General features: G+C 37.4%; 1 protein-coding gene across 1 annotated transcript in view; it reads left to right on the top strand.

The window, feature by feature from the left end:
* The window catches only part of GRAP2 (GRB2 related adaptor protein 2), a 40,275-nt gene extending 34,018 nt beyond the window's left edge, over positions 1–6,257 (top strand). The window contains exons 6-7 of the mRNA XM_081330887.1: positions 1,099–1,215; positions 5,333–6,257. Coding sequence (XP_081187013.1) covers positions 1,099–1,215; positions 5,333–5,509 — 294 coding nt within the window. The 3' untranslated portion in view covers positions 5,510–6,257. The remainder of the gene's footprint in view (positions 1–1,098; positions 1,216–5,332) is intronic.
* Positions 6,258–24,154: the final 17,897 nt, after the last annotated feature.

The following is a 24,154-nucleotide window of genomic DNA, read 5'->3' as shown; positions in this document are numbered from 1 at the left end:
CTAGTCACAGCTCCTATATGATCTTCTAAGGAGAGCTGTGAATCTAGGAGGACACCAAAGTTGCGAGCCCTATCTACGGGGGGTAGATAATAAAACTATGGTTTCTAATAAAACTATGTCTTTCTCAGCAAATGGAGCCAAGGATCATTTCTATTTAGGAATTTAAACTGTGGCAGAACTGAGAATTGTGTGCCAAAATTCCTAAGTTCAACTTTTCCCTCCTTTGACCACCTCCCATTACCCACCCCCATACAACCAATCAAGTTCCGGCAGGATGTTTTCATAACTGACAATCCGAGCACAAGTTGGTATGCAGCTGATATGCCGGATGACCTTGATGCAGCTCTTCAAGAGATACAGCACTTACTTTCGTTTTTCCCCTTACCCTCCCCACAGTTCATAATATAGCGAGCTACAAGCAAGCATAAGGACGCAGCTGACATTGTACTTAACTGTAAGAGAGAGAGAGGCAGAGACGGGGAGGAGTCAAGAAAGGAATCAATTTAGAGCAGAGATCTTCAAACTTGGCAGCTTTAAGACTTGTGGACCTTAACTCCCATAATTCCTCAGCTAGCTTGGCTGGCTGAGGAATTCTGGGAGTTGCCGTCCACGAGTCTTAAAGCTGTCAAATTTGGAGACCCCTGATTTAGAGTCTCTATGCAGTTAAAAGAGAACAAAGTCCAATCCCCCTTGAATGCTGTTGAACCTTATCTATTTTGACCTAGGTGCAAATGTTAGTTTGAGAAAATTTGTGTGCATATGCTTGAGCAATAAATCAGTAATTTTGAACTCTTTGGGTGTGGTCTAGGTTCTTTGGGCCTGATATTAACCCACATGACATTTTTAAAAATTTGGTTTATAAAATAAAGTTTGTATAATTGAGGTTATATCGTTCTCTATCCTTGAAATACCTGTCACTCTATATTGTTATTAATAATTATAACAATAAATAGAATGTACTGTAACTAACACTATCACTACAGTATATAAAAAATCACTATATAAGTTTACTGCAATAGCTGTAGGTGTCCATAAAAATCTGAGTTCCATGTTGGATCATATTCATAATGGTGATGTTACATTTTTTTTACTTCCCAGAATAGACTTGGCAGAAGTTTGGATATTCAAGATCGGCCTAAGGGCCCAAAGGATTGTAAAGAACCAGCTGCATCATCTATGTTCCGGAGACACACTGATCCAGCACAACAATTACAGGTACTGTACAGCATCTTTTTTTCTGAGAGATAATTTAGATTGATAGGTAATACAACTCAACTTTGATTTTTTAAAAATAGATAAATTTAATTTTTCTATGTATGTCACTGGGAAGAGAAAAATGACATTAATCAAAATGGAAAGCTTAGGGGAAGCTCTCAGGAACTTCCAAAATGGCTAAGAAAAAGCAATACGTAATGTGGTGGGAGCTATTTAATAATATCAATGTTGAAATAATTTAAATAATTGAAGGGTATGCATTTTGATTATATTATTTTAATTCATTTCAAATGTAAATAAAGTCAAACTTATAGTCTTGATCCCACACACTATCTTTTAGTGCAACCTAGCAGAGCTCTTAAATATTAAGCACAGCCTTCAACCCAGTAATAGCTGGGCATCTGTAATCATGGCCTTTGGTTTATAATGTAATACGGTACCTATGAATACCAATAAGCCTAGACACAGCTCTGTGGTTTCTGTCAATTAACTCTGTTAATTAGAACAAGTGCTCATATACAGATAGCTCTTGACTTCCAAAACTTCATTTAGTGACCATTTGAGGTTACAACAGCACTAAAAAAGTGACTTATGACTGTGGCAGCATCCCCATGGTCATGTGATTAAAATTTGGATGCTTGGCAACTGGTTCATATTTATAATGGTTGCAGTATCCCTTGGTTATGTGATCACTTTTTGTGATCTTTTGACCAGCAAATGGAGAAGCCAGATTCTCTTAGCAATTATGTTACTAACTTAACAGTTGCAGTGATTCACTTAACAACTGTGGCAAGAAAGGTTGTAAAATGGGGCAAAACTCACTTAACAAATGTCGCACTTAGCAATAGAAATTTTGAGCTCAATTATGGTCATAAGTTGAGGACTATCTGTAGTCATAAGTGTCCTGATAACAAATCTATTAGTTATTCTCCTTCTCCATCTAAAAATGATGGAAAACATCATTCCGGCAGCTATGACAATGTGATTGAAGCTCTACCTGTTTTTTATTGTGTGCTGTGATATCTTTTAGCACAATCTGTGGATCCCTCTGCTGGAATTCTTTTGTAAAGTCTTCTTAGTTTTTGTTTTTTTAAAAAATCTACATATCTATAGGCTTTGTATCCTTAAGTGCCAGTCCACCTTCCTAAGAGAAGCCTTGCAACTGACATATTTTAAAGCAATGTGCCAATCTATTATAATCATTATATAATCATCATCATCATCATCATCATCATCATCAAAGAGTCAACACAAAAGGAATACATCAGAAGAGTCTGCAAAATACTAAAATCAAAGCTGAATGGTGGAAATATAATTAAAGCTATTAATACATGAGCAGTCCCAGTGATACGCTACCCAGCTGGAATTATCAACTGGACATTGTCTGAATTGGAACACCTACACCAGAAAATGCGTAAACTTTTGAACATGCACCATGCTCTACATCCACGAAGTGACATCGACAGATTATACCTGCCAAGAAGAATAGGGGGCAGAGGGCTACTGCAAATCCACCAAACTGTAGAAGAAGAAAAACGAAGTTTGAATGACTATGTGAATCAAAATACAGAAAAATTGCTGCAGGCTGTGAAAACACAGCATTATCAAAATAACAGAAACAAAGGCAGAATATAAGGAAAAATGGCTGGATGATAGATTAAATAGATGGAAAACCAAAGCTTTGCATGGACAACATTTGAAAAACATTGAAGGAAAATGTGATAACAACTTGACATGGGCATGGCTTAAGATGGGAACCATCAAGAAAAACAGAAGGCTTAATACTGGCTGCTCAAGAACAAGCACTACAAACTAATGCCATGAAAGCGAAGATACAAAAATCTACTGACAATACAAATTGCCGACTTTGCAACAACAAAGCTGAAAGTGTTTCACATTTAATATGTGAGTGCAGCAAAATCGCGCAAACTGATTACAAAACTAGACATGACCGATTTGCTAAACTAATCCACTGGGCATTGTGTAAAAAATACGACTTACCTGTGTCTGAAAAGTCATGGGAACATAGGGTGAAAAAAGTTGTCAAGAATGAGAGGGTGAAGATCTTGTGGGACTTCCGAATACAGACAGATCACCATTTGGAACACAACACGCCAGATATCGCAGTCATAGAGAACCGAAGCGTACAGTTGATTGATATCGCTGTACCAGGAGATGCCAGAGTCGAAGAAAAAGAACTGGAAAAAATTACAAAATACCGCGATCTGGCCATCAAAACTGCGTGATTATGGATGAAACGCGTAACAGTGATACCCATTGTCATCGGGGCACTGGGAACTATGTCCAAAAACTTTACAAAATACATCAAGAAATTGCAGATTCCTGCAATAACTCCAGCAAAGCTACAAAAAACTGCACTGCTCGGAACACCTTACATTTTAAGGAGATACCTGGTTGATACCTAGGATGCTGGCAGCAACCCGTGTCAACCATTAATGCCAGTCAGTTTGAGTGTTCAGTTGACTGAGTTTCATGTTTTATGAATAAGTTTAATAATAATAATAATAATAATAATAATAATAATAATAATAATAATAATAATAATAATAATAATAATAATAATAATAATGTTGGAAGGTACCTTGGAGGTCATCTAGTCGGACAAATGGCTGTCCAGTCTCTTCATAAAAACTTCCTGTGTTGGAGCATTCACAGCTTCTGGAGGCAGGTTGTTCCACTGGTTAATTGTTAATTGTTCTAACTGTCAGCAAGTTTCTCCTTAGTTCTAGGTTGCTTCTCTCCTTGATTAGTTTCCATCCGTTACTTCTTGTTCTGCCTTGGGCACTTTGGAGAATAACTTGACTCCCTCTTCTTTGTGGCAGCCCCTGAGATTTTGGAACACTGCTATCATGTCCCCCCTGGTATTTCTCTTGATTAAACTAGACATACCCAATTCCAGCAGCCATTCCTTCTTTATGAGAGTGTCGATATGGAAAGGAATGAAGCCAGATGTCAATGCTGCTAACATCGAATGTTATTGCTTGACAAGAGATGAAGTAGCCGTTTCATATGTTAAACCTGTGTATTGCTTTAAGACGTGTATTGTTTTAGTTTAAGGTTAGAAGGGGGAATGAGTAGGATTGCACTTTTCAAGGCCATTTTTCTCCCTAAAGAAGATAAGGCTTTGGCGGTCTTCTAAGGGAAGGGAAACTGATTCTTTAAATTAATTGGACAATATAATTAATGACAAAATTAGAAAGGTGGAGAATTGTGTTTTAATATATTGTGCAAAGGGTGGAGATTTCAGATTCCAGCTTCTTTCGAGCAAGCATTTGCAGGTGTGTTAGGCTAATAAAGGACTTTTAAGGTAAACAATGCCTCAGAGTCACTTGAAAAGCCAGAAACTTGACACCAGACACACAGAAAGCTAAGAAATGAAATACAGTATTGTTTAATATTATGTCAGCTTAATGGAAAATGTAATTACAATTATTCTAGTGACTGTGTTTATGTAGATAATAACCAAGCATTTATATACTTCTATTAAAGCTATATTAATAAATTTAAATTATTGAAACCTCTGCTCTTATACTGTCTTTTCTGAACTGCTATTTTTTTCTTTCTCTCCACACTTGTTTAACCACAGCATGGCCCAAGCATTTTTTTCTTGCCTAGCCTGACTTGTTACTACCATATTCCAGAATCTATTTCTTTTTCCTTAACCCACTCTTGCCTAGCATTAGAACTATACTGTCTCATTCCACCTCAATTAATCTGCTCTGGATTTTTCTATACTTTTTCCTTCAAAGTCTTCATGCTAGCTTACAGATAATTCTAAAGAGTTTAAACTGTTTTCTTTTTCTGTAACTGCCTGTGTTCTCAAAATTATATGGGCACTCTGGTATGGTCATCAGAAATTAGAGAAATTAGAAATATTGAACAAAAAACAGGCAGCTGGTTATGGAAATAATCTGAGGTCCACATCTTTTTTTTAAGGGAAAACATTGGGGGGGGAATGAACAGTTTATGAGGTGGATAAGATACAACATTTCTCCATTACAAGAAAAGTTAAGTCATGATTTGGTGATAACAAATTTCACTATAATCTCTAAGATTTGTATTTGTGGCTGATGCATTTCTTTCTTTTTATTGCTAGAGGCCAAAATGGGTCCGTGCCTTGTATGATTTTGAGGCGGCAGAGGGCGATGAGCTAGGATTCTGCACTGGAGATGTCATAGAAGTTCTCGACAATTCTGATGAACATTGGTGGAAAGGCTGTTTACGTGGAACGCTTGGTCTATTTCCCACCAACTATGTGCAGCCAATTAACTAGTAAATTGTCATTGTTTCTGATGGGGGGGTTTTAATAAGAATGTGCCATCGTATAAATAGCAGATATCTTAAAATGTCTGGTTAATGTTCATAGCACCACAGTCCTGACATTACTGTTCAAACACACTGCCTCCTTTGCACCTCACATGTTCAGGAAACACTGAGCTATAGACAGCTTTGATTGGTTTGAAGCATTATAGCAGAAAACTCCTTTTTGGAGCACTGTTTCAACTATTAAATTCACTCAGTGCTTTTAAAATTTAGAAAGTAGATTAAAGTATATAGGTAGTCCTCAACTTACAACCATAATTGACCCTAAAATTTCTATTGCTAAGGAAGACAGTTGTTAGGTGAGTTTTGCCCCATTTTATGACCCTTCTTGCCACAGTGATTAAGTGAATCACTGCAGTTGTTAACTTAGAACCAGTTGCCAAGGGGCTAAATTTTGATCACGTGACGGTGGGGATGCTGCAATGGTCATAAATGTGAAGAACAATCATAAGTCACTTTTTTTCAGTGTCACTGTAACTTTAAACAGTCACTAAATGAACTGTTGTAAGTCAAGGGCCACCTACATTTAATTTTTTTAAAAAGGCAAAGAAAACAAAATCCAAGAAAATTATTTAAATAATATTCAATTTGTTGATCTCTACATCTATTATTTCTATTCAGTTTTCTGGAGAAATTGGATTCAGCCCACTTGAGAAAAATACAGTCTAAGTGCTCTTTCTATCTTGGTTTGAGTTGTCTTTCCATACTCTGATTCCCTATTTTTTGTAAGATTATAAATTTCTAGTAAGAAAGCTTACAAAATTGCTCTGATTGTTCTTCCAAGTATTGTAAAATACGCATTTCACTGAACAAACATACAAGAATATTAACATTTACCCTGGAACTGGAGCAAAGGTTTCATTTTAGAGTAAATTTTTACTTCCTGATACATGGAAAGAACAAGCAAGAGTTGAAGAATTTGAATTGTGGCCACTATGCTAACAATGCCTCTTACCATCACATAGCTCCATATGAGTCACAGGGCAAATCCGTAAACATGTCTCAGCTTTATACCTGATAGCAATAACTTCCTTCAAAGAATATTGGAAATTCAATTATGATAAATATTCTATTATTTGTAAATTTCCCTAATAGAGAAAACAGTCTATCCAAGGTTCCTCCTGTTCCCTTCCAAGTGAAATCAAGAACATATGACAAGAAAAATATTTATCAGTAATTATATTTGCATCAACTGCTTGTGTCAAAAAATTTTTACTATCATACATTTATTAATTTGTTGTAGTACCTGAACAAGTTTTCCTAGGCTGCTAAGAGATACTCCAGCGGAAGGTGTATAAAGAATGGAGTGGGTTTATGGAAAAATAGTATATAATAAAATAAAGTGTTTAGCAAACTAGATTCCAAAAATATACCACCTTGGTTCACATTAGCCTTGTTTGGGTATGATGATTTTAAAATGAGTAGCATGACAGGGCTACATATTCTAATTGTATCACCTACGTCAGAGGTGTCAAACTGGCGGCCACGGGCTGGATGCATCATGCACAGGCCACACCCACCCTGGCTCTGCAAAGGCAAAAAACGTTGCAATACGTCACGCTACATCACATGACGTGATCACGTTTGACACCCATGACCTATGTAGTGTTAGCCTACTTACAGTAGCCACAATCCATCCGACTTAAGGTTTCTTCCTGACCTCCTCCTCCCCCTATATACACACAACCATCTTTTGAACAGATCCTGGATTCTGTCCTTCTAGTACAAAATCCCATATTTTGTTTTTTTCTTAAAAAAACCCAAAACTTTAATGTGCAAGGAAATATATTTACCACTGCTATAGCAAAATCTGGGTGGAAAATTTTCTGGTATTGTTGAAACCTTCCACTTGCATTTACCATGCCCAGTGAAAATGTCTCCCAGAATTTGCGCACAGTTATATCCACATTCATATTTCTCAAAAAGATCTTGGAGTAAACCTTGTAACTCAACTTTACACAAGCATTATATATGCTTACTTTACAGTAATTCTGATTTCTATTTTAACTAGCTTTTAAAATAATTCTGTAGAAATAGATAACTAGTTGTTGTTGTTAGTTGCAAAGTCATGTCCAACCCATCGTGATCCCATGGACAGCGTTCCTCCAGGTCTTCCTGTCCTCTACCATCTTCTGGAGTCCATTTAAGCTCACGCCTACTGCTTCAGTGACTCCATCCAGCCACCTCATTCTCTAGATAACTAGTAGTCTCTTCTAAAGGATAGCTGAACTTTCTGAATGACTTCTCTCAGCCAAACCATTCTGATTACAAAAAAATCATTATTCAAAATAAAAGAACAATATCATCATGGTAAACAGTATTTATCAAGGCTGACAAACCACTGCCTGTTTCTTTTACTTTCAGAGGATTCTTTAATATAAGTAAAAGCTTTTTGAAGTGCCCTCATTTGCATGAAACATAAAAAATTCCATTTACATTAATAGAAGCAGCAAGTGGAAACAGCTGTTAATGTAGATATCAGCTACTATAGGAAGAAGGCAAATAAAGGGCTCACAATGAACTTAAATGCAAAATATACAGTCAAAATATTACATGCATTAAGAAGAAATAATGCTCCAAAATGTTTTAAAGGATAATATATAGGTTACTGCAAGAGACAACTTTCCACATTAAAATTTTATGAGTAGCCAATTAAGGAAATATACAATGTCTTGCCTAAATGTCACGCTATATGATAAGAAACATTAGCTCCAGTTTAGCTTCCTTACTGTTTTGACTGAACAAATATTTCTAATGCATTCTACCCACAGTATGTCCCGTCTTCCCCTATTGAATATCAATAGTTTTGTTTTGCAACTGAGTGCAAATCCTCATACAAAGACATATTATATCCTACTGCAGTTTACAAATGTCTACAGACTGAATGCTAATCTTAACCTTAAAGCAGTCTTCCCCAAACTAATAATAATAATAATAATAATAATAATAATAATAAGAATAAGAATAAGAATAAGAAGAAGAAGAAGAAGAAGAAGAAGAAGAAGAAGAAGAAGAAGAAGAAGAAGAAGTAGTAGTAGTAGTTGTTGGAAGGGACCTTGGAGGTCATCTAGTCCAACCCCCTGCTCAGGCAGGAAACCTTTCAGGCAAATGGCTGTCCAGTCTCTTCTTAAAAACCTCCAGTGTTGGAGCATTCACCACCTCTGGAGGCAGGTTGTTCCACTGGTTAATTGTTCTGTCAGGAAGTTTCTCCTTAGTTCTAGGTTGCTTCTCTCCTTGACTAGTTTCCATCCGTTGCTTCTTGTCCTGCCTTCAGGTGCTTTGGAGAATAGCTTGATTCTCTCTTCTTTGTGGTAGCCCCTGAGATATTGGAACACTGCTATCATGTCACCCCTCACTCCTCTCTTCGTTAAACTACACATACCCAATTCCAGCAACTGTTCCCTATATGTGCTAGTGCTATCCTGTTATGTTGGGACTAAGACTTCAAGAAATTCCAGCTAAAAAAGCTTTCTTTAACATTGGTTAGTAATTCTGTGGCCTGTAAACCCAACATACCTGGTACAAAAATGGGTAACAGTGCTTTATGGCTATGCTTGAGAGGAAGGCAGGAGGCACCTTTTCAGGATCTCATCCCTAGCCTTTTATGGAACAGCTGCTAACAATGCAAATTCTGCATACACTGCTCCTGAAGAAGGTGCTACCTTCCAATTTAAGGATCATTCAGCACCGGGTACTTACCAAGTTACCAGCACACACAAATCAGATTCATTCATTATGTTAACCTATAATTTGCTTAACCGTGGCTTACTGAGTAAGCCACAATTCATCTGTTACCCAGTTTGGAAATGAAATGGCTGCAAGAAAACAACCAAGCTCAGAGAACACCAAGGAGCCTACAGTTCAATCCTGAGCTACAGATATTCTCTCAATTTACAAACTGTAATGGCTAAATTAAATTAAATTAATTAAATTAAATTAATTAAAGGGACGCGGTGGCTCAGTGGGTTAGGACGCTGAGCTTGTCGATCGGAAGGTCGGCAGTTTGGCGGGTCGAATCCCGAGTGCCGCGTAACAGAGTGAGCGCCTGTTACTCGTCCCAGCTTCTGCCAACCTAGCAGTTCGAAAGCACGTAAAAATGCAAGTAGAAAAATAGGGACCACTACGGTGGGAAGGTAACAGCGTTCCGTGCGCCTTTGGCGTCTAGTCATGCCCTCGACGTGATGTCCCGTTGCCTGGAGGCAGTCCGGGTCTGGATGGGGAGGAACAGGCTTCGACTCAACCCTGACAAGACTGAGTGGCTGTTCGTGCCGGCATCCCGGGAAATTCCGATTATCCCATCATTGGCCATGGGGGGTGAGCTATTACCCCCCGTAGATAGGGCCCGCAACTTGGGGGTCCTTCTAGATTCACAGCTCTCTTTGGAAGAGCATATTGGAGCTGTGACTAGGGGGGCCTTTGCCCAGGTTCGCCTGGTGCGCCAGTTGCGGCCCTATCTAGACCGGGATGCCTTGCGCACAGTCACTCATGCGCTCGTGACCTCTCGTCTAGACTACTGTAATGCTCTCTACATGGGGCTGCCCTTGAGGTCCACCCGGAGACTCCAGCTGGTGCAGAATGCAGCCGCGCGAGTCGTCTTGGGAGTTTCCCGATACTCCCATGTTACACCTCTGCTCCGCGAGCTGCATTGGCTACCGGTTGCTCTCCGGGTGAGGTTCAAGGTGTTAGTTATGACGTACAAAGCCCTTCATGGCATGGGTCCGGATTACCTACGGCAACACCTGCGACCGGCGTCAACGTCCCTCCGTCCAGTGCGCTCCCACAGAGAGGGCCTCCTCAGGGTGCCGCCGATCAAAGAATGCCGATTGGTGACCCCCAGGGGGAGAGCGTTCTCTGTGGGCGCGCCAGACCTTTGGAACAGCTTACCGGTTGAGCTCCGGACGGCCCCCGACCTTCGCTCCTTCCGGCGCGATCTTAAAACATTCTTTTTCGAACAAGCTGGCCTGGTCTGACGGGATGGGGTTGGGTTTTTAAAATTAGTTTTTAACTTAATATGTATTGATTTTATGGGCATGATGTTTAATTGGTTTTTAATGGTTTTTTAATTTTTGTATCTGATTTTTATTGTGTATTGCCCTGTTTACCGCCCTGAGTCCTTCGGGAGAAGGGCGGTATAGAAATCAAATTATTAAATTAAATTAAATTAGTCATGCCGGCCACATGACCACGGAGACGTCTTCGGACAAGCGCTGGCTCTTCGGCTTTGAAACGGAGATGAGCACCGGCCCCTAGAGTTGGAAACGACTAGCACGCATGTGCGGGGGAACCTTTACCTTTTACCTAATGGCTAAATTAATAGATTAGACAAGCTAAAACCAAACAAACCACATTATAGTTAAGAGTAATACATAGATCGAGTTTTACTGTGCACATGCAGTAATCACGATAAGTAAAAGTAAAGAAACTCCATATCATTCTGTTTGCTGCAGATCGATGTTATCCCCAATGAAGAACTTCTGCCCTGGTTTTGGTTCCAGTCTATGAATGCATATATTGTACTTGCTAAATATATGCCCCTTTGGCTATTTCCTGATAGGCCCTTTCTCCTTATATAGTTTACATTAGGTCTAATCAGGGTCCACTGTTAGGAAATCCTGGAGGAGGGGGGGAACCTTCTTTACTTCAGCTTTTTCTTGATTGTAATTTATTGGACTGCTCTTATTTTGAATTGCATACATATCTTTAATGTTTGTACTGTCTAAACTGCAGATTTGTTTTTACTGTTGATGCCAAGGGATTGTATTTATTTTCTTATTTTATTATATATATTTTTCACGTAATCCACCTTGATATACTCTAGCCATTTTTAAATAGGATAAATATAATGTGTACATATATAACATAAATACTGAGGCAATTGTTTAAGTATTAAATTAGTTTGATATATTAAATTCTTCAGTGATTATAACATTTCTAAACTATTCTAAACTATAGTTTGATGGTTTTTGCATGATGTCATTTTCGTTTTTATTGTGATTGGATAAAAAGGGGGAGGTCAATCTCTAAGACAGGGTTTCCCAGCCTTAGTGATTTCCAGATACGTGGACCTCAGTTCCTAGAACTTTCATTCACTAGCAACATTGGCTGTAAAAGTGATCAACTGGAGTTTTGCAATCTAAAATGGTAGCCCTACCACCGTCCTCTCTCCAATACCATTACATCCCAATGCATAGTCCTATTTAAAGCACAAAAATCAAACCAATTGAATTTAAAATGTATTTGTACAGATGTATACTCCAAATTCCATTTACCCAAAGTATCTCATCTATCTCTCTAGATCAGTTTGTAAAATCCTTCCAGTGGTTTTCATAAACCATGAACAAGATTATACCTAGAGATTATCTTCTGGGATTTTAAATAGTTTCATCTTTCCAAAAGCATTGCTACAGCGCTAATATTATATTGTAACTTCTGGTGTAGAACTGGAAATCAAGATAAAGTATCAGCTACAGCTGCTGCCTGTGTTCAGATAAGCTACTTAATTCACTTGTTATGAGTTTTCAGTTGCAATCATACACAGAGTTACTTTGGATTAGGTCCTGCTGAACTTATTCTGCCTTACTTTGAATAAACATGAATTGTAGAGTTGTGCATGTTTTGAAAATGATTAAAAGTTCTTTGGACTTCACACAAGCATGGCTCTTCACTATTTATTAAAGAAGCTCAACATTCTTAGGTGTTTGTTTGAGCCTGAAAAAAAGTCTGCCTTTTAAGCACACACATTAACTTTAATGAGAAGATTCTTTAAAGCAGCAGTTTTGAAGAGTCTGCACACTTATGCAACTGCATTATTGTAAGTTTTTTTTTATTTCCCCCCTAAAATATTTATTTGTTTTTCAATTGAATTGCAGTTTATATGTTATATTAAAGATGAAAAAGTCTGAAGTAGTTTATCTTGGTCTGATTTTTTTTACATTTCAAAAATCTGACATTTTAATAGGGGTGTCTAAACCTTTTATATCCACTGTATTTAAATTTATTCTACTGGTTCTGTATCAAGGAGGTTCATTATTTCAAAGAAATTCCTGATGTTCTCCTTCTAAATGAGTTCTGAAGACCTTAATGTAGCCACGTGATATAACCATTAATATCTTGATAGATGCTCAGCTCTTGTCAGTTGAGTGCCATCAGGCCTGAGGGGCTCATAATCTGATATTGTCAATTGCTTTATCTCAGTATTTCTCAAACTTGGCTTCAGACAACTGGGGAATTCTGGGAGTTGAAATCCACATGTGTTAAAGTCGCCAGGTTCGAAAGACACTGCTTTATCTTATCTATCCACATTTGGGGGGAATAAAATGAAGTAGTTTATCATGGCTTTCTCCCATACAATATCAAATGATGCATTTGCCATTGTTACTAAAATGATCTTTTGCCTCTAACATCACTACTGTAGAATATAGGTTTAGCTTTAGCTGGCAAATGGGATCAGACTGGGTGAAATCTGCTGGAGTATATACTATTGCCATGCACTCCCAATGTTTTCACTCATACCTCCAAGATCACTCCATCATTCCCATCATGTTGAACAGCACAGCAGGATTTGGGGATGGGACTTACTATGCTTTCATAAATTTTTAAAGTCATGGCTTTTCCAGAGGCTGTATTATAATCTGCTCCCTGTTATTGGATTAGATTTGATATTGTGTCTTCCAATGTACTGTTAGATGTAAATTTGTCAAAATTGTTAATTCTGATATATAACCTGCCTGGAGTTGAACATGATTGAGGTAATACACAAATTAATTATATAAATAAGTTGCCTGTTGGAAATTTGTTATACCACAGTTGTAGAATTAAAGATAAAGATTGATATATGAAAGGCTGTGACAAAGGTTCAGATATCTGGACTGGAGGCCCTAAAAATTGGTCCAAGGCTTTTTTCCAAATTACAAACCAGGGCCTGATTCAAAGTGTGTAATGATTGTAGTCTATACTTGTATTGAGTTTTTAAAAAGAAAGAAAGAAATAGAGAGAGAGAAAGAAAAAGAAAGGAAGGAAGGAAGGGAGGGAGGGAGGGAGGGGGGGAGGGAGGGAGGGAGGGAGAGAGAGAGAGAAAGAAAGAAAGAAAGAAAGAAAGAAAGAAAGAAAGAAAGAAAGAAAGAAAGAAAGAAAGAAAGAAAGAAAGAAAAGGAAAATACAGTGATGAAACTATTCAAGACTGGTCTTTTGAACAGCCATGAAACATCTTGTATCCTGTGTTGTCTTTTCCGAATTAATGCCTTCTGCATATTTTTGTGACTGGGTGAAAGTCTACTTTGATTTTATATTATTCACTGGATAACACAAGTTTTAGTATACAGAAGTGGATGTACAACAAATGTATATTTTACAGTTTCTCATCTGTAAAAAGAGGGATGATAATTACTTGTCATATAACAATATTTCAAGAGTAAATTAATAATTTGAAGATAATGCTTGTTATAAAGCTTAAATATACTGTATATACTGAGATGCGAAGATTGTCTTGCTGTTTTTTTATGAAAAGAATAAAATAGAAGTTTTAATGTGGACACATTATTTTGTGAAGGCCTGAACTGAGAAAATCTTCTCTCTCATAATATCTAAATGACAGAGGTTATATATAATTTGCCTTCTTTGATTATTACGGTAATCCTATATCACGTAATATCCTGCAAAGTAGGGTATATGCTTTGAGCATCTCTATCCATAGTTACTAATATTTTTATTTCTCATAAAATTACACCTTTCCTTCTTTCTATGAAGTAGCTTAGCCTATCATCATGAGATAGGCATTTCTTCCATATAGGTTTTGCAAGAAACTTCTGCCTAATTTCAAAACAATGAATTTTTTTATATGGAATTTTGAACTTACTACCTAGAATGAGCAGGTATTTCTCCTTCCCCTTCCAGATTTTTCAATGCTACCTGCAAGAGGACTTAAAAAGTTCTGTCTTCTCCTGCATTGGAGAGCCTGGCTCATAAAACTGTTAAGGTAGTAGCAACAAAGGAATTGACGCAGAAAAATACCTTGTTTCCTTGTATGTGACCTAACATCCTTTAAATGTGGAAGAAAAAGGTTAAAACAATTACACGTCTGTGTACAATCTGATATGCTTGATGCATAATCATTATGTTACAGTAAATTAGTGCTACATTATATTGTTTCATAATAAGCTGAGTCATTCAGCTACTTGCAATTCTCAGACAGATTTGCTGCATGAATCTAATTCACCGATTGCACAGATGTTTATGCCTAATTTGCTCTGGAAGCAATTATGCTTGATTCAAAGTCAGATTCAAGCTATGACCTATTTAACTTTCTCAAAAATGACAAACTTAAAATTAAGTAGAGAGGAAAGAGCAGGACAGGACACATATTTGACTTAGGCTGAACCTACATCAGCCTTTCTGGATTTGTTTTGTCAAGCAACAGCACATAAAAAAACCCACTGTAGCAGTTCACTTAAAATGACAATATTTTTTCCATTCAGAGATTTTTAGGTCCTTCATGATTCACCCACTGGCAAAGGTTAATGTTAGGTTTAATAAAAAGGCCACAAAATCTGGACCTTTTTTATTCTTGGCAGTAATCTAAACATGGAGATGGATCTGTGGAGTCATTCCATCTTTGAAGACACTTCAGGCATGTCTTTCAACCCCAAAACATGTCACACCTTGGGGGAAAAAGTTTGTGGCATATTGTCAAAATGGAAAAGCTGTTTAATTAGTTAACTGTTTTGAGAAGGCTGAATCAAATCTCATAGCTTGTGTGTTAGGAAGTGGCATATTTTTTAAAAATACGCATCAAGAAAATGTTGATTATATTCTCATAATGATTGTTTATAGTTCTGGTAAAAAAAAGTCAAGGAGGTTTGTGAGTAAAATTATTTTTGCTGATACTTTCATTGATACACGGTAAGGATGCTTAAATTTTTTTAATACCCATGTTAAAGGGCCATATATAAAAACAATTTCAGACTTTTACTTTTGTTGTATTTATAGTGTGAATTGCTTTGGTTTTAAGTTTTCATTTAGTATGTAAAAAATAATTTTAACCATTTCTTAAAAATGTGACTTTTAACAAAAGATGCACCTGAAATTTTCCATATAAGTATATAATAGAAATATGGAGATTTGGGAGTTGATAGTGACCAAAATTCTGCTACCTATTTAGGATTACCGTATTTCCATACCATTACCATCTAGGATTACCATATTTTACAAACTACAAAGCTTATGAAGACTGCAATAACATTGTGCAAGGGTAATACTAAAGTGATTAGTTTTCATCCTCATAGGTTCAGAGGACGTTTCAGGGCTCTTGTTCTTATGCTGAGAAAGAAGCATTTCCTGTATTACTGGAATCTGAAAACTATGACTATGTAGTAACTTGGTTAATATGCTCAGGATTTGGAGTTGAACTAATGCAGGGGGGAAAACCTCATATGCCATGCTTTACAAACAATGTGTTCTGTCCCAGCCTCCATGAATACTGCTCAATCACTTACTCTCGAGGAAAAACCCCTTGCATTGAACAAGACAGGATTTGGTAAGATAAACCCCTTTTATTTTGACACAGCTTTTATGGAACAAAACTCCAACCAGTCCTTTAGCTGTTGAAACAAACAAGATTCAGTCTTTGAGTTTTCAGCTGGAATGCTCAAGGTTTAAGTCACTCAAACACACAGAAATCCGACAAACCTGGTTAAATATCCAAAAATCCTGAGTGAAGAAATCCAAGGACAGAAGCACAAAGCCATAGCATGAATGGTTGCCTTTGGCAACCAGCCCCTCCCACGCCTCTCCTCTTTATAGTCCAGCCAGGGAATGGCTTCTTAGTCTTTTACTTTTCCTGCAGAACCACCCCACTGCCCTCCACTGTCCTGAATGCCTTTCCTTCCTGCGCATCTGGAACAGGCCCCAGCTGCTCCTCGTTTCACTCAGTTCAGGGCCCCAACCCAGCTGTCTCTCTGCCTGACCATGAATAGATGGGTCCTGTGTCACATCTAGCTCTGAGGCTTCATGCTCCTCAGAGCCCTCCACAGACTCAAGTATGACCCCAGGCAACCCTTCCCCCTCATCCAATTCATCTGACTCGGCTGCCAGATCTGCTGGCAAGCGAGGATTCACAACACAATGGCTGGGTTGACATAACTCAGTAATCATAAAAAGTTTTACTATAGATTGGTGCAATGTGTGTGATTGTCAAGACTAGTTACTGGTCAGCTCACATTATCAACTATCTCCATTTTTTAAATCGTAATTGACGATTATTCACAACAAATATTTAACAAAAACATGGATGGGACGAATCTGCTTTATGAAAGAAGATTGGTTTGTGGCGGGTTAAACAGGGTTATTTATGAAAAGGCAACCATGGAAAGAATGGGGGAAGCATTTTATCCCTTCCAGATAGACCAGGTCAGGAAACAAACTCTACAAGAATGCTGCAACTCTATTCTATTGAGATAAGCTACAATAACTAAATCCTGAAAGCTTGAATGTTTTCCCTTCCCTTCCTCACATAGCCTAATAAATCAATGAGGGGTTGATTTCTGAGTTTGAATTTATTTCCAAAGTTTTCTTCATTTCTCAGGCTTAAAGTATGGTTTTGTAACTAGCACTGCATAGTTTCTCCGGAGTCATCTCTGTACTTCCACATTGGAGTTCTACTTCCATCAGCCCAGCTGCATATGCCTAGATTTAAATCCAATCAAATACTTCACAACTTTTTCACGAAAATCATCAGGATTCTCTCAAATAAAGAAATATTAATTTATGTATGCATGGAAGAAAGTGACATGCATTATTTATCTGTAGTACGAAATATACTTATTTACTTACACCAAAATAAGACTATCATATTTTATTGTTGTTTATTATCTTGTTGGGCCCTATACAACAAAATGAACTTAAATGTGGAGAAAAGCCAGGTTTTACACCTAGGCAAGAAAACCAAAAGTACAAGTACAAATTAGGTGAAACAGTAACTGTGAGAGAAATCTTGGAGTCCTAGTGGATGATCACTTGAACATGAGTCAGCAGTGTGTGGCAGGAGCCAAAAAAGCTAATATCTGAAAGACACCAAAACTAAAAAAGCCTGGAATAACACACTTAATCTACTCCCTTAAATTGCCTCCCACTAGGAGAAGCGAAATAATTCTGCCTAAATAACTTTTTGTTCCTTCAGTTTAGCTACTGCATCAGAGCAACAAACGAAGCAGGGAATAAGCAGCCTGGATTACAAACATAAATTCATGTGAAACGAGTATAATTCAAAAGGAATAATGTTCAGAATCAACATTTTATATTTGTTGATTGTATACAAATCAGGTCATGGATACAGCAGGATACAGAATCTTATTTTCTTTGGTTTTGTACCTTATCCTGACCACCATTTTCTACTCTTTTTAACCTTCGCTGTTCACTGGCCTGTGCACAAATGTCTTTAGCCTACATAGAAACAGATTTTCTATGATTAATGATAAACTGGTATGAAACAGAAATCCATAAAGTTAAAAGCAGTAAATGAAGATTCTGCATATGCATCTAAGATCTGAAATTGCACCTTTTTTATTGCTAAGGGACTAGCCCTTCAACATTGGAAAAAGAGATGTATGATCCAATTATTTAGTACTAATGCTCCTTGTATGGTTAAACTTTACTGAATTTATTGTGTTTCTGCTATACTGTCTTTTATTGTTGTTGTAGTGCTTTTTTCTTTTTCTCTTCTATATGCCTTAATTTTTTTTCCTCCTTACTCTATCTTATTAAATGAACAAAGATTTATTTAAAAGTAAGTATTTGCGAGAGACATTGCTATTGCAACAGGCAAAAACATTAGGAAATTTATCTACTATACCAAGACACCATCTAGAGACTGAAATTACAGGGCAGAAGTTGGCAAAGTATATGCATTAAAGGCAAACACAGCTACAATTAAAACTTTAAAATATAAACTGTCACATCTTTCATCTAGCACAGGGGTGTCAGACTCAATTTCATTGAGGGCCGCATCAGCATGGCGGTTACCCTCAGGGGGCCGGGTGGGTGTGGCCTGGGTGGGTGTGGCCTACTGGGTGGGCGTGGCTAGAGTGCATATGGCCTACTGGGTGGGTGTGGCCAGCTCTACATCGTTCGCATCAAGGGTGCCTATGGGGTGCCTATGGGGGCCTGGGCAAGAGTGGGACAGATCTGAGGGTCTCTGGCAGAAGGAGGGTCTCTGGGCCAGGGCCAAGGCAGTGGGGGCCGTTCCCTCACTGTTTCCAGGATGGCTTCGCGGGCTGCATGAAACCACTTCGCGGGCCGGATCTGGCCCCCGGGCCTTGTGTTTGACATGTCTGATCTAGCACATGACCTGCAAAGCCCTAAAAACTGAGGTAATTAGGGCCCAGGAACCAATATGTATGCGGGAGACATTTCATGAAAGAAAGTTCAAAGATAACAAATGAGTATATAGGGAAAATTCCAAACAGAAACATTTGTTACTTCTAAAATCTACTATAAGGACTTCAAAATATACCTGAAAAAAACCAAAAATATAAAACAAGTTTTGCCTCAGAAAAATCTAGCATAATATAGTATTAAAGAACCTTTTTAATTTCCTATTTTATTCAACAGAGATCTTGTCAAAGGCAGTAGGATTTAAAATAGAGCCTGTATTAAAAGAATTAAACCAAATAAAAAATGAGGTAGATGAATAGTATCTCTCTTTTATTAAATAATAAACTAAATTGGCTGGCACTTTTTATTAGCTAACATATTTTTTCTTTCCTTTCCATTTTTACACTTGAGCCTTCACTACTCATGTTGGAGTATTTCTTCCAATGTCACTCTGGATGTGGATTTGTCAACGTATGACTGAAGGCAAGAAATAAATGTATATAATTCTGGTTTCATTCCTATCAGTGCAGGTTTATATTCCGAATACAAGCTGATTTGGGGAAGGGAAACCATCTTAGCCTACTGCATTGTTGAAAAGCCTTTTAGTGTCAAACTTCTAGGTAATCAGCTTTTGTCCTTCTTTCTTCACTTTTTCTCATGTTGCATAGGATAGTTTAAATAGTTCTTTTCTTGCTCCCCTTACCTGTATGTTGAAGTAAATGCATTTTTTATGCCTGATTTTTAGAGAATGCTTATCTGACTTTTCTTTTTTGGACCCATATAAACTCTTTAAGAAGGGACATGGTGGCTCAGTGGGCTAGGACGCTAAGCCTGTCGATCAGAAGGTCGGCAGTTTGGCGGGTCGAATCCCGAGTGCCACATAACAGAGTGAGCGCCTGTTACTCGTCCCAGCTTCTGCCAACCTAGCAGTTCGAAAGCACGTAAAAATGCAAGTAGAAAAATAGGGACCACTACGGTGGGAAGGTAACAGCGTTCCTTGCGCCTTTGGCGTCTAGTCATGCCGGCCACATGACCACGGAGATGTCCTCGGACAAGCGCTGGCTCTTCGGCTTTGAAACGGAGATGAGCACCGGCCCCTAGAGTCGGAAACGACTAGCACGCATGTGCGGGGGAACCTTTACCTTTACCTAAACTCTTTAAATTAATTGTTCAAAATGCAGCCCTTTTTATCTAGGTGAGACTGCCCTAAGGAGGTATGCAGCAGTGCAGGGAGGACTTCTAAGGTTAATAATCCTGAGAGACTCTGAAAAGGACCAACAATGACAGTGAGATAAAGCTGCCATCTTTTCGTCCTGACAGGCATCTCAGTCTCTGTGCAATCAACCATGAATTCTTTTTGTGGGCAGATTAAGACCCATAGATCATTTAATTATTTGACTCTGCTCCCCTGTTATTTACACATTTAAATTGTTTATTCATCTGAATATACATTTGTTTCTTTCCTCCTTTCCCTATTCCTGTTATTTAATTCTAGTTCCTGAAAGTAAATGCATACAAATGCACAAATCCCAACCAATTGCTCACTTGCATGGAGCTGAGATCCTATTGGGCTGGAGGATCTGCCTAGAAATCCCTCCTTGTACCATGTACTACTATTTATCACGAGAGCCCCTAATTCAGAGTTTCTATCTATACCGAGTTATCAGCAAGGAACTGTAATGTGGAAAAGAGAGAGACCACAAAAGAAAATAGAATAGTACAATCTTTTGACAGAAAAGAGAAAACTGCAAATCCTTTTCTCAGCCTGCCCTTAATGGAAACTCTCACAAAACCATAAAGGAGTTTTGCATGTTAAGGGACTGGGGAGCCAAATAAAGTTTCCTGATCTAAACTTTAACATAAACTTCTGTTATCAAGGTTTCAGTAGAAATCTGGAGTCCGGAATTTTACATTACAGTGTACCACAAAGTGTGTATTAATATTCCAAAGTAAGCTATATTCTCAGTGATATAGGTTTCCTTTTTTGAGTTATTAAAGTAGACATACTGAGCTTTTCCCACAAATATTTGCTATCAGAAAAAGACGGCATCATGTAAAACACAAAATAAAACAACTTTCCCACAATGGTTTAAAAAGGCATCTCAGTCACTTCTGGCAGGTAATGCCAAATGCCAATTCTAGATTCTAGAATTTGCATTTCATTCATATCAAAATAACTAATTTGTATTTCACAGTAAGGAAAATTGAATGACACAGAAGTGGTACCTTTATAAAGATGCATTTTTGCTGCATTCCTAAGGGAGCCATATCTAAACCTGCTATTTTCAAATGTATATTTATTGGATGAAAACAACAGTGCTGGCTCTAGGCCTTAACAGGAAACAATCATGACACCTAGTCAAAATAAAAAATGAAACAAGACAATATATCTGCAAAGTTCTAAACATTGCTTACTTACAAAGGTTGCCAGCTTTGCAAATTCATGACTTGCTCAGGTTTTTAGGCAGAAAAAGTTCTTTTGTGCAGTAATGAAAAATTCAAAATGAAGAAACAGGCAACAAATTTTATGCTGGCTTGTATTAAAATTGCATCTTTCCTGAATCAGGTGGTCTTTATGTGTCCTGTGCTATAACTCAGAATACCAACATACACAATTTGGGAATGGCAGATAGAGAAAAGCTGATTATATGTTAAAGAGAACTGGAAGAAGGGGACAAGTAGACAGGTAATTTTTCTATTTATTTCAGACATGAACTCCAAATGTTTAATGCAGTCTGTTTTTAAAAGGCATAAGTAGTTCATATTTGTTCCTGTGGCTACTGGAATCTGATGGCAGATGTCCTTATTTCTGCAGACTCAGAGGAACAGGCAGTTGAAACAAAGTAGGCCAGAGAACCCTATTCCCTAAGGCAGGGATAGGCAACCTCAGCTCTTTTATGACTCATGGACTTCAACTCCCAGAATTCCTGAGTCAGCTGACTCAGGAATTCTGGGAGTTGAAGTCCATGAGTCATAAAAGAGCCGAGGTTGCCTACCCCTGCCCTAAGGTCAGGGCTGAGCCACATACTGGTTCTCTTTCTGTTGTAGCTTCACTACAAAAAAAAAAGGAAATTATCACCCAGTATTCTTTCTTATTTCTGTGATAACCAAAGCAACTTTCAACCTAAGGAAGACAAAGAAGAAATATTGAGGAAATTGTAGGTAACAAACAGCTTAGAAGAGCTAAATCAATGTTTCTCAAACTTGGTAACTTTAAGATGTGTGAGTTTCAACTCCCAGAATTCCCCAGCCCACCATGCTTACACTGACATTGAAACTGACATCCAGATACCTGGAAATCCGTGGAAATAAAGTGTGAATAGATATATTTTTAATTATATTCAATTAATTTATATGAATAACTCTACTAAATTTACTGAACTCATTAGGTGTGGACATATGAAGCAAATCTTTTAGGGGGAGAATAAAGCCAAAATGTATGTGATTTTCAAAAACATAATAAAATAGTTAAATTAATACTATTACTCTACCATAAAGATACAATTTTATTTCCTCTCCCATTTGTTCTTTTTGCTTATTAGGGTGTTATTCGTATAATTCACTCAAGCTTTGTTCTAATAGGAATGTCCAATGCAGTTTTGGAAGAAAGAAACACATAGCCTTCAAATGCTAAAAGGAGAAAGAGGGCTCTTTCTCATTCAAGAAGAGTAAGGAAGATTGTTAATACAGAAAATAATATTGCTGGCTTATCAACTGTTTTGTGCAATAGTACAACATCAGAATGGTGTTTAAATTTAACATACAATAATAATATAGAATAGTTTTATAGAACTTTAAAGTTAACCAATTTATTACTGAGTAATTCTGTACCTTGCAATTGGATTCAACGAAAATAAGGTCTTTGAGTAGGCAAAGGTCCTCATATCAGCAATGCCTTAAAACATCTGTGCCTTTTCCTAGGATTTCATGGCTGGCCTCCAGAGGTAGGTACATAGAGAACCCCTACCTGTTCTTCAACGGGAGGAAGAGTTAAAAATACAAAAATACAAATACAAATACAACTAGTCCAGAAACCCTGAAATTCATCCAAAAGGATATCATGATAACTGTTGTTGGAAGCCACCAAGAGTTCAAGAAGCACTAGGAGAGTTGCTGTGAGCAGTTAAGACTGAGGTACTGTCTTTAGTAGATTAGCTGAAATGCATGATTTCCGTCATCTATTGCCTTAATCCAGCATGGTAAATATTAGCAATTCGCTCTTGAATTACTACTGACACATTATTTCCCTTCTGAAAGAAATAAATATAGCCTTTCTCAAAACCTAGTGAACCAAAAATCAAAGGAGGACCTAAATTACATTGCATAATATATAATGTACAAATAATAATTTATATAGAAGTCTTTCTGACAAACTGTAAATCAGTGCAATAAATTGTATCCGTCAAATTCATTTACTGCCTCATTAATGTTTTGACTCCTAGACCACCTACTTTGGTATCTTTCATTTCTCAAGCCTGTCAGAACAGCATGTAAACTACTAAAAACCTGGCATAACAAAATGCTTCCCAACTTTTTTCATCTTCATCTTCCCTAAATTATTAATTCCTAAAAACAAAACAACCATGTTTAATCTCATATTATACTATCCCACTATAATATTTTATACTGTTAAGTTAGAAATGCTTTAACTATAGAAGGCAATTTGTCCAACCTTTAGCAAAATGTTTTGCCATTGTAATTCCAAATCCCTTGAGTGTGTAGGGATATCAAGTAAATATTATGTTAACACAACACTGTTTTATCAGGCAGATGTGGGGTACGAGTTGTTTCCTTAGATGCCAAAATGAATCTTACAGACTTGTTTTACACATCACTGTAAACTAGGTTATTTGGCATAGTTTACTGAACAAGGCAGTTGTCTAAATTCACAGAATAGTTTATAAACCAATATAAGTGGGCTCATTCAACATGCTAAAAATCAAGTAGCATGCATTCTGACTTATTAATCAGTCTTGAATGTTTAAATCCTTAAAAGACCAGAAGATTTAAATCTATATATTAGCATTCAGTGGTGTTAGGTGGTGTCGAGAATATGTATTCTGAACTTCTGATACAAGTAATGCTCCGCCACACCCCTCCCCGAAATTTATTTGGCTTTTTCAAACTGAAACAATAGACATTTTTGAATTTTAAAAAACTGAGATTCATTTTTAAATAAATTATGTGCTCCCTTATCAGTTTCCGTACTTTTGTTAAATAGGCTGCAACG

Source organism: Vipera berus (assembly GCF_964194415.1).
Source record: "Vipera berus genome assembly, chromosome: 6".
Lineage (NCBI taxonomy): Eukaryota > Metazoa > Chordata > Lepidosauria > Squamata > Viperidae > Vipera > Vipera berus.
The sequence above is the reverse complement of the archived record's forward strand: the minus strand, read 5'-3'. Positions and strand labels throughout refer to the sequence as shown.